Here is a 12,346-nt window from a genome sequence, read left to right on the forward strand (position 1 = left end):
AGGTTGAAAGTATAAGGATGGAAAAAGGTATACCATGCAAACACCAATTTTTTAGCATGACTGTCTACATAGAAAATCTGAAAGAACTCAAAAACTTTCCTGGAACTAAAAAAAGATTATAGCAATGTTGCCAGGGATAAAGTTGATATACAAAAGTCAATTGCTTTCCTATACAACAGCAATGAACAAGTGGAATTAGAAATTAATAACACATTTATATTAGCATGTCAAAAATGAAATGCTTGGGTATAAATCTAACAACATACATACTAGATCTATATGAGGAAAACTATACATTTCTGATGAAGGATATCAAAGAGCTACATAAGTGGAGAAATATCCCATGCTCATGGGTAGGAAGATTCAATATTGTCATGATGTTAGTTCTCTCCAATTTGATCTATAGATTCAATACAATCCCAAACAAAATCCCACCAAATAATTTCACGGATAACAACAAACTTATTGTAAAGTTTATATGGACAGGCAAAGGACCCAGGATAGCAACAGGATATTGAAAGAGAGCAAAGTTGGAGAACTGACATGACCCAACTTCAAGACTTCAGACAGTAATCGCACGTGGTATTGGCAAAACATACACAGATAGACAATTAGAACCGAATAGATGGCCTGGAAAAAGATGCATGTAAACAGAGTCATCTGATCATGGACAAAGAAGCGAAGCAAAATTCTTTTCGGTACATGGTGAAACAACTGGATATCTACATGCAGAAAAGTGAATTTTCACACAAACCTTACATTCTTCCTGAAAATTAACTCAAAATGGACTGACTGCAGACCTAAATGTACAAGGCAAAACTATAAAATGTCTAGAAACAAACATGGGAGCAAACCTAGATAACCTTGGGTAAGCTGATGGCTCTTTAGATACAACACTAAAGGCACAGTCCATGAAAGAAATATTGACAAACTGAACCTCATTAAAATTTAAAACTCTTTTTTTCTTTTAAAGATTTTATTTATTTATTTGAGAGACAGAGATCACAAGTAGGCAGAGAGAGAAGGGAAAACAGGCTCCCCGCTGAGCAAAGAGCCAGATGCGGGGCTCGATTCCAGGACCCTGGGATCATGACCTGAGCCGAAGGCAGAGGCTTAACCCACTGAGCCACCCAGGCACCCCTAAAATTTAAAACTTTGCTTTACAAAAGAGAGTGTCAAGAGAATGAGAAGACATAGGGGATCATTGTTCATAAAAACTCTTTTTATTTTAGCGACACAACAAAACTAGATCTCTCAGTCTTTGTGGTCATATGACTAAATTTGACCAATAGAATGTGAATAGAGAGATAGCCACTACTTTTGGTATTGGCCTATAAAAACCTTCCAGAGGCCATGTTCCATTTTCCTTCCCCCGCCAGTGGCCTGCTGCAGAAGAGTATGATGAACTTGGAAACCACTTTTGAAGATGAAAAAAGAAAAAGAGAGAGAGAGGAGCCTATGACCCTGAATCACCATTCAGAGGACAACTGATCATGAGAACCCATCTTGGATTTGACATCAGTGAAAAATAAGTGATTTCATTAAGCCATAGAGATGTGGGACAGCCAAGATTTCTTAACTCATATAATCATTCTTAGCAGCTCCTCGGATACTGACGCCAACACACTTTCCCAGAACATCTGACTGCCTCTCCTGTTTGGACATGCAGATGCATTGGTCAAAAATGTTCTTTTGTCCAATGAGGCAATATTTGCAGTGGCCTCTGGGTTTGATATAATTTTCTCTTTATAACCCTAAATCTAACATTTAAAAACATTTATAACTCCCTTACCTTGTTTCAAGAAGAATTTAAAAGAATTTAGAGTAGCTGACAAAAATACATACATTATACCAATATCAAATAACTTAGAAAAAAAATAAGAAAAAAAGAGCAACCATAAGAAACAGAAACAGGAAATTTAAATAATCCGGGGTAAGGTAAATACATAAATATGTTCCAGAAAAAAGCTAATGCTGTAGAACCCACATTAACCAATAAGATTTCTAGCTACTAATTGGGAAATATGATATATTACATGAATTTATTTCATGCTTTTTATCATTTATTAAGATTTATCTGCACGCCTTTTTATTAAGGGAAAAAGAAAGCAAGCTAGAAGTTGTTCAGGAAAAATACTACTTATCCTGACCTCGAGGAGATTTTTCTCCTATGTGTTCTGATAGAGAGGATGGTGAATAAGAAACTCTCTCCTATAGCAAACACTGCCATGAATCAAAAGATTAAATTTCTTAAGTGAAACACGAAAAGGAATAGTAAATGGAGACAGACACCCACCCTCCTCTTTTTTCTTATTCCTCATTTACTTTTCTCAGAAATATTTAATAACAACTGAAATATTTTCCTCAGATATCAATTAATCTATTGAGAAAGAAGTAAGATGGAAAGGTAGATTGTAATTAGTTTTCTCAGTGGTATCTACACAGTTGTAGGTCATTACTCATTACCAAATATGGGGACTGTCTCCAAACTTTTTTTTTAATCTCCAAACTTCTGAAATTTTTCAGAACATGGAAGCAGACACAAATACAACTGCTCATTAGAAAATATAAATGCAAACTTCCTCTGGGATTCAGAGTAAGAATGCCTTATAAAAAGAGTCACTTGACTTTGACATACAGAACACGTTTAGCTATAAAGCAGTGAGGAAGATTACTTGAGACTAGATGATTTTTCTCAGTGTAAATATAAATAAGTGCACTAACTTTTTTTAGAACAAATTTGAATAACGTAAAAGTTTAATATTACTATATAATAAAAATTCCAACATTTTCTGTTTATAAAATAAAGAATTGGAGTTGGGTTCCAGTTCCCAGCATAATGTATAAAAACATTTCCCTCTTTTATCCTTATTTTTAACATTTTCTTCATGATTTGAAGAATTAGGATATATGAAACATGGTATTTTTCATGCCCACAAGGGGGACCCTTTGCACCACAGCAAGAGAGCTTATACTGCGCAGATCTTACTGTTAATACACCATTTGACTGAATGCATGATCTGCCATAAAGTACTAGAGAGTCAAGTCCTCTCTCCTCTTTGTCCTCACCTGTGAGTCCAGGCAGACAGATACAAACATAACCTAAGGCTTCAGGGTGGCTGAATGAAGAAGGCAGCTGAGCAAGGCGTCCATATTGTGTCTCTGGGGACAGCTCTACACATGTCCCACCAGACAGGCAGGGGTTCCTGTTGCATTCGTTGATATGGGTCTCACACTGGGCACCCGTGTATCCTGTAGGATAAAAGTTCAGAGAAGCAGCTGAGTCAAAACTCCTCCTCCAGAGTTTATGCCTGAAAGGAGACTGACCACTGTGCTGGTACCAATTAACAAGACCATGTGCTGCCCTCAAGGAGCGAACAAGAGAATCTGGTAAGAGAAGCTTTCCTTGCCAACAGCAGTAGCAAAGGAATCACATGTACCCTACTGACCAATATTTTTAAAAATATTAGATTAGAAAGATAAAACGGGACTTCAGGATAACTTTGATTTCCTGATTATTTTAAAGACTCCATTTCCTCAGATACTCCAACTGAATTTTTAGCAAGAAAATAGTATTTTTTAAGAAAATAGCCAAAAAGAGAAAAAAAAAGAAAATAGCCAAAAAGTCAGTAGAAACTACAGAACCAGCCCTAAATTCTTTTCTTAGAACTCAAAGCAAAGGCAAATGATTACTTCTTCACACTGTGTTGGACAAAATAAAAAATTATTTTGTATTTAAATGGATTTAGCTGGGTCATTTTATTAAGGATAAGAATAAAAACAAAACATTTCGTCCTTTATAAAAAATTTAAATATTAAATATAAAAGACAGTCCATGCCAGAACTATTTCTTTGGCTTTATATACACGTGCACCTGTTTTTAAAAAACTATATATATTCATAAATAGAGTCTTATTGTGTGCGTATTAACATAACCGGAATCGCGCTGTACACATCCTTCTGTAACTTACTTTTTTCACTCTCTTGCACAATCTATCCATGTTAGTAATACAGATCTAACTCATAATTTTAAACTATTCCAAGTATTCTATAACCATAGTTTCACCGTAGTTTAATTATATATGCATGCTTCTGTAAATGTCTGGGTATAACACTGGGGTCCTTGCGTAGGATGGAATTTCTGAGTTACAGATTATGTACAGTTTTTATTTTCCTAGACACGGATCAACAGCTCGGGAGTAGTTGTGCCATCTGTATACTTACTAGCACTGGATGGAGAAGCATATAGCTCCAAACTTGCCAAAAACTGCTATCACCAAATGCAATGTTTTACCTGTTAGTTGGATTTTTTAAAAATTGTATTTCATTAATGTTTGGGTTTACATTTTCCCCAGTGACTATTGAATTTAACATGCTTTGGGATTTTTAAAACTCACTTCATATCAGTTTCCTGTTTTTCCCATTAGACTGTCTTTCTGATTGATTTATAAGATGACTTACATAGCATGATACACACATAAGCTCAAATATGAAGTACTTAAAGAACATAATTTGACTTATAATATGTGACTTCACATTCAACTAAAGATCTTTGCAATGTCACTTAGCTCTGCTGAGAAATATGTTTTTAAAATAAAATTTACAATCCAAAATTATAAAACCTATAAATCTGATCACGGTATTTCTTTACTTTAAAATCACTCAGTGGCTTCTGCTTTCATACAAAATAAAATTCAAAATCCTTAACCTGAAATGCCCTTTATTATCTGGTCCCATTCCCATCTCTACATTCCTTCCCTAGAATGTTTTCTCCCCTGGGGCCTTTATGACAGAGTTTCCTCACCTAGAATATGCTCCTCCAAGACTGTGGTTGGCTAAGTCTTAGTTTTGAGACTTAATCTTGTATGATTGTCTTGGAATGGCTTTTTCTCATGAACAAATCTCAGTAAAATCCCTTTGCTTTCTTTCATATCACCCAGTTATTTCTTTCATTGCTCATACAATAATTTATTATTTTTGTTATTGTTTTTATGTATGTATTTTGTTATTGTTTTTATGTATTGTGTCCCTCAATAGACCTTAAGCTCCAAAAAAATCAAGGATTATTTTTTATTTATTCACCACTCTAATACTGAGCAGTGCATAAATAGTAGACTTTCAATCAAACACTGAATGAGAGCCAAAGAGTAATAATCAACCATTTAGATTACAATTCTAGTTGAGCAAGTAAATTGGAGAATTGACCATTAGTAAGCAAATAATGAGGACATGATGTGATTACTCATTTTGTAATGTAAATAAAAACCTGAATGGGGTGATATGACAAACCATAACCACAACACAAATTCTGTTGCTCAACAGTATAATACCTTTGACACATATGACTCTTTTTTTTTAAAGATTTTTATTTATTTATTATTTGACAGACAGAGATCATAAGTAGGCAGAGAGGCAGGCAGAGAGAGATGAAGCAGCAGGCTCCCCGCTGAGCAGAGAGCCCGATGCGGGGCTCGATCCCAGAACCCTGGGATCATGACCTGAGCCGAAGGCAGAGGCTTTAACCCACTGAGCCCCCCGGTGCCCCAGTCATATATGACTCTTGAGGTCTTTCTCAACTATTTGAAGAAGAAACTTCCAGATGAAAAAGGAAATTAAGGGGCGCCTGGGTGGCTCAGTGGATTAAAGCCTCTGCCTTCGGCTCAGGTCATGATCTCAGGGTCCTGGGATCAAGCCCCGCATCAGGCTCTCTGCTCAGCAAGGAGCCTGCTTCCCTCTCTCTCTGTCTCTGCCTGCCTCTCTGCCTACTTGTGATCTCTGTTTGTCAAATAAATAAATAAATCAAAAAAAAAAGAAAGAAAGAAAGAAAGAAAAAGGAAATTAAAAGCACATTCAGATCAAATCCCACAATCCTTTGTGGTGACCCTTCCCCCACCAAGAACCCTAGTTATTGGTTCTTGGTTCTTGGTTCCAAAGTTCTCTCTCTCTCGCTCTCTCTTTTTTTTTTTTTTTAAGATTTTATTTATTTATTTGACAGACAGAGATCACAAGTAGGCAGAGAGACAGGCAGAGAAAGAGGGGGAAGCAGGTTCCTTGCTGAGCAGAGAGCCTGATGCGGGGTTCGATCCCAGACCTGAGATCATGACCTGAGCTGAAGGCAGAGGCTTTAACCCACTGAGACATCCAGGCACCCCTTAAACCCACTTTTTCATAAGTTTTTATAAAGTGGTATTCCTGTGCTACACTGAACTTGTTGAAGAAAGCTCCAACTATTTTCAATTTTCTTCTCAGTTTAAGTCTCAAGTCTCATACCCAGGCCAGGTTACAAAGTAATTTAAAACCTTCATAAATCCTTTTTTTGCTTTCTGACTCATGCATGATCTTATTCCTATAGTGAACATTAGGAAGGTTCTGATTTATGGTCTTCCCAGTCCTGTCCCCACCACTGGGGCCCTGTGGGAATTTTGTTTGCTGCTCCCTTTAACCATGTATATAAATAGACTCTTTCAGTGAAGGCTATATTCAATAGTTATAATAAGTTTTTCTACAAAACTTTGTATAAAGGAACAATATGATATTGAGTCAAGTCCCCAGGGTTCTTATGTTTTTCTTTTTTTAAACAAATCCAATCTTACCTGGGTAACAAGAAAAATTTTAAGATAAGCATTTAAGATGACTGATACTTCTTATAATTAATTACGTTTGAAGTGAGGACCCCAGTGGTGGATTTTTGCCATTGCCTTCAGTTATGGTCTTGTAATCCAAAGGAATGGTCTATTTTTCTTGGATACAGGGTAGTCTGAAGCATTAAATCTTCTCTTTATATATAACAGTAAGAATAGGATACAAAGACATTCTGAAATTTTGTAGCTAGGCAAAATCACCATCATCCAGTAACCCAAGAAAGAAACTCAAGCAGAACTGTCCTTGGGCTGTGCCCCTTTCTTAATTCCCACATCACAGCTGCCTCCTCAAGAGTCTCATGGCTATCCATTCCCTCATCCCCACCGGTAACCCTGTAGTCATAGTTCTGGCAAATAGCCTTATCTCTTGTTTAAAACTACTGAAGAACTTTTCTGTTGTTGTTTACTAGAATCAGTGCCTTTGTTTTATTTCTCTCAATCATCTTCCACTCACTCTCCATCTCTTCCAGAGAGTTATTATTAAATCTGCAGGCCAGATTATGCTACCTCTCTGTCCCATAGTGTTCCAGGTAGACAAGCAGCATTGTGATCTAGCTTGAGTCTTTTCTTGTTCCCCAAGCTCAGCTCTTTACCACCAGCGCTATGTTGTCCAGCATTTTGGAACAATCACTCAAAGTTCTACAACTGGATATGCTCTTTTCCATGTGTGCCTATAGCCCTTTCTTCCTTCCATCTTCCTTTCCCTTCCTCTCTTCTTTCCTTAAATCAATTATGAGCAACTACATGCCAGCTACAGAGTCTCTTAATTTTGGTACCTAGTTAACATTTATTGAGTACTTAATATGGTCTAGGCTGATGTAGGAACTTTATATATATTACTGGATCTCTTTCTAAAGTAATTCTACAAAGTGAATATTATTATCGTCTTTGCTTTATAGATGAGGAAACCAAGGCTCAGAGCAGTAAAATAACTTCTCCAAAGTCACACAGTTAGTGAGTACATTTCTGGGATATGCTTCATGATCTTTCAAATTTTCTAAAATGGTGCCTACTGGATCAGGCCATCTCTGTACGTCTTCCCCCCTTATTCCCTGTTATAGAATCTATCGTAGCCTTTTACTGGACCCAAAATTGTACTATGCACATTTTTTTTAACACTCTCTCTACTAGAATTTAAAATTTTTTTGGAAGAAGGGACCATGTCTTTTTGATTCCCAGACCCCTGATACATATAAGTGGTACTGTAATCCATGTGGCTTAAATGACTGAATCCATGAATGAATGGAACCCATATAGATTTGCCTCTCTCTCTTTTTTTTTTTTTTTATGATAGGTCTTCTTAACTGCCTGACTTCATTACAAACCCTCTAGAGAACAGAAACCATTCTCATATGTAATTCCTACCTCCTGTTGTAGAACCTGGTACATAATAACAGTTGCTTTTTTTGAGTACCTAATATGTTCCAGGCCCTATTTTTATAATTTTATTCTTCATAATAATACAAGCCATTTTTTCACCCCTAATTTGCAGATGAGGAACATAAGAATTGAGAGGTAACCACCTTAGTTCACTCAGTTAATAAGGGATAGATTTGTGCTACTCCCAAATTGTCTACTCTACCCATATCCAGATAGAATCTTGTACAGAGTGTTAATTGAATGTTGGCTGTTGATTGATCACAAGAAAGTAAAAAAACACATTTTGGATTATTTTCAGTATTTAAATTAAACCATTGACCAAAGGGCAAAAAAGAGGCCCTATTCGTTATCTGGAAGTGGGTTGACACATGACTTCTAAAGATTCCTGAGCCACAGAATTCAGAGCTTCCTTTTACACTTTCACATTTTTTAAAAAGATTTTATTTATTTATTTGACAGAGATCACAAGTAGGCAGAGAAGCAGGCAGAGAGAGAGGGGGAAGCAGGCTCCCCGCTGAGCAGAGAGCCTGATGTGGGGCTCGATACCAGGAAACCTGGGATCATGACCTGAGCCGAAGGCAGAGGCTTTAGCCCACTGAGCCACCCAGGCGCCCTCACATTTGTTTTTTACCTACAAAATATATGCAACCAAAGCATGCTAAATAGACAATGAGATGCCTTTCAATGGGAAGCTGCTAACAACTGGATTGACTCCAGTCTCCATATTTCCTCCCCAACCACAGGATTATTTTTTTCTTTAGATAGTAAAATGAAAGGGAGAAATGGAGAGGTGATCAGTAAGCTTTAAACAGATAGATTTTAAATAATCATAAGTTTATCATTTTTTACTAGAGGATCAAGAAAGAGGAGATATACTTTGAGATATTCTCAATATATTGAGATATTCTCAAAGTGAGAATTAGTTTAAAAATATGTCAAGCAGGTTTTTTTTTTGTCAAAATTAACATCAATATTTAAAGACGACCAGTTGACTTGAGTGTTCTATAACGTTTTCTACTGATTCCGGTATCACCTCCACACTCAGTTTAATTACCCCTTATGTGTAATTTTTAGTTGTGATTTATATATATTAAACTGGTAATCTCACTTATATTATAAATGCCTAGGAGAATACATCCATTTCTGGAATATTCTATATCCTCTATGGGGACCATCATAATTATGTTGACTGACTCCATGAATTATAATATAATCTCCTAGGATTTTAATACTGTTTCATGAGTTTCCATATATTCTAGGTATTACAGAAAACATCTTGGGAGAAAAGGAAGCATCTTCAAGTGAATTTTTCTCCACGAAGACCGTGCTGAAACTGACTCTTCTATTCATTTTTTCCTCTCCATTTTTTCTAGAAAGTTCTGATGCTTGGACAGCTTGGTAACCTACTTTAGACAATGCATTGTGTAGCAGTAGGTATGAGCAATGAAGAATACAATTAAATTAAACAATGATAAGTAAAAGAAAGAGTTGGTTTTATACTTTTAACAGTAAGAATTTTTAGTTCGTGTTTGCTATGAGTGATTTGTTTCTATTCTAAACCCCCCACCCCCAAAAAAGTAAGATCTTTGTCACTTACCAGGCCAGCAGTGACAAGTGTAATTGTCGGCACTGTCCTCACATGTAGCGTTATTATGACAGGGTTTTGACCAACACAGAGGCATCAGGGTCTCACAATGTGTCCCTGTGAATCCACTACCCGTGCAGTTACAGCTATAGCTGGAGAGTAAAATGAAATTTTCACATCAACTCTTGGTCATATTGAGATCAAATATCTTTATTCTGTCTCTTCCCCTGACCATCTGAGACCCAAGGCATGGTTTTAATACTTATAGCAAGAACTCTGGGAAATCATCTCTATAAGTCTGAAAACATTATGTATTTCCATACTAATATCTGATTATCTTTTTAAATTTATAGTATGGCTTCCTGCAAAATGATTGGGAAACCATGATGATTTACTTCAGTTTTCTCATCCATAAATTGAAGATAATAATACCAATGTCAAGGGTTATTGTGATAATTAAATGTGCATATAAAGAATAGACACAGTATCTGAAGCATCAGAAAAATACTGAATTACTACTAAGTAGGACTAAATAAAGTTGTTAATATTTATGAAGGCAATAGAGAATGATTTATACCACTGTGTCATTCTTTTATATATACAGCCCATTAATAAGGTCCCTTATGAAAAATGAAACAATAAATTATTTAAAAAACAGGAAAAGCCCTCATTATATGAACTGTGACTTATGTTCTCTTATTTTTACATTACAGAAATATTTGAGTCTTGCTATTTCTAACCATTCATTGGTTGAGTGAGATTATCTGACAGATTCAAAACACAAATCTGATGGAGGAACTTGTTGACTTTATCAAGAGGAGTCTTTTAATTTAGATGGGACCTTCTCACGGGCTTAGTACTGTAAAAAGATGGGCTTGCACACTCAACTTAGATAAAATGAAGGTCTGGAGGAAAGAACGCCTATGAATATATAAAGAGTTGGAGTCCTGTCCATTATGGTTTGTCTGTATATTTGCCATCAAATACAGAGACTAAGATTTCACTAAGGAAACTGAAATATTAGCAAATGTAATAAGTTACTATAATTTTTGTATGTATTACTAGTGATAAATCCTCTTACTAATTAAAAATATTTACCAAAAATCTACTATATACAAGACGTTAGAGACAAGAGCCATGTACTTAGGCTGACTAGTGGATCTCAGTTCCTAGAATTAGAGACTCTATTGGCACATTCCTTTGGACTGCAAGAACCTGTTTTCTGTGTGTGTGTGTGTGTAGTTTCTGAATTTCCCATTAACCTCATAGCAAATGTGGTAATTTCTTGTTGTACGAAATCAAAATCAAGTTGCACTTATTGACCTTGGGGTTATTGTCTCAAAACTTAGGTAGTAAGAGAAATAAGGGTAAAATAAAAAATTATTCATTGCACATGAGTTGAAGAAATGAAAGGTAGCAGGAGTCAGGCTTGTTCTGCTTGCATTTCCATAGGAAGAAAAAGCTTTTTGTGTTTTCTGTCTGATGCTTTGTGGAGACAGCAAAGCATGGACGGAAAGATCTCCTGCTCTTTTGGACTGCATGTATGGAAACTTGCATTCTGGTGTGTCTGCATGTTGGTCAGTAACCTGCCTTCAGGAATGTAGATTCCTGCCTCTGGAGGATGATTGGGGTAAAACTGAAAGTCAGAGGCAAGATGTGGAATGTGATTAGAAGTTAGGCTTTACAGTTTTCAAAAGAAATATACATCTACATTGTTCTATTTATTTTTTAAAAAGATTTATTTATCTATTTGAGAAGGGGATGGAGGAAAGTAAGAAGAAGAGAGAATCTTAAGCAGACCCCACTCGGGCTCAGTCCCATGACCCTGAGATCATGACCTGAGCCTAAACCAAGAGTTGGGTCATTTAACCAAGTATGCTGCCCAGGCACCCCACATTGTTCTATTTAAAATTGTATCATTTTGCTGATAGTTGAAGTACACGTGCCCTTTCCCCTTTTGAGTCTGATTCTCTTTGAAACTCAGATTTGGGATAAATTCTATCTTATTAAATAAAGGAAAATTGGATTCTAGTCCTTCCTTTGCAAACAACTGTGTGAACTTGTGGGAGTCACCTGACTTCCCTGAACTTTAGACATCTTGATGTAATGGGAGACTGTTAATGCTCACCTTGCCTTCCAGTGAGCTGTTGAAGGACCCAATAAGACATTAAGTACTAATGCTGTTCAAATTGTTATGCATCTGATAACTCAATATTTGTGTTACAATAGGTATCAGGGGTGCCTGGGTGGCTCAGTCAGTTAAGACTCGGACTCTTGATCTCAGCTCAGGTCATGATCTCAGGGTCGTGAGTTCTAGCCCCATGCTGGGCTCCATGCTGGATGTGGAGCCTATTAAAAAAAAATTAGGTATCAGAAAGTTCTCGAAAATATTTTATACCAATTCAACTACCGTTACCTAAATTTACTGTATGTATCATATTAAGGTGTTATTTGTTTGTTTATTTATTTTACTGAAAATCCAGTGATAGAATCTGCTTTGGAGCAGAATCACACGGCTACTTCTCGCTGTTCTACTCTCTCAACTGTATTCACCCAATTCCCCGAAAACCTGAAAATTCAAGATATAATCAATTTAATACCACTGCCTTTTCCAACAGTGTTTTCATATAAAATTCCTGAAGGATTTCTATTCACCACTTGATTTATATCCTTGTTATTATGTAATACAACCTAATATTTACTTACAGAATGATCTCTAGCTTTATTTTTGCATCTTCCC

The 12,346-nt window shown here is 36.2% G+C and overlaps 1 protein-coding gene across 2 annotated transcripts in view; it reads right to left on the reverse strand.

Annotated features, from left to right (window-relative positions):
* The window catches only part of CRB1 (crumbs cell polarity complex component 1), a 138,046-nt gene that overhangs the window by 105,003 nt on the left and 20,697 nt on the right, over nucleotides 1-12,346 (reverse strand). Inside the window, exons 3-4 of one of the 2 annotated variants that reach the window (XM_045983280.1) lie at nucleotides 9,619-9,758; nucleotides 3,070-3,252 (exon numbers count right to left, since the gene is read on the reverse strand). In XM_045983280.1, the coding sequence (XP_045839236.1) occupies nucleotides 3,070-3,252; nucleotides 9,619-9,758 (323 nt within the window). The remainder of the gene's footprint in view (nucleotides 1-3,069; nucleotides 3,253-9,618; nucleotides 9,759-12,346) is intronic. The other variant, XM_045983281.1, reaches the window with a different exon arrangement.

The sequence above is a fragment of the Meles meles genome, chromosome 17, assembly GCF_922984935.1.
Source record: "Meles meles chromosome 17, mMelMel3.1 paternal haplotype, whole genome shotgun sequence".
NCBI classification, from domain to species: Eukaryota; Metazoa; Chordata; class Mammalia; order Carnivora; family Mustelidae; genus Meles; species Meles meles.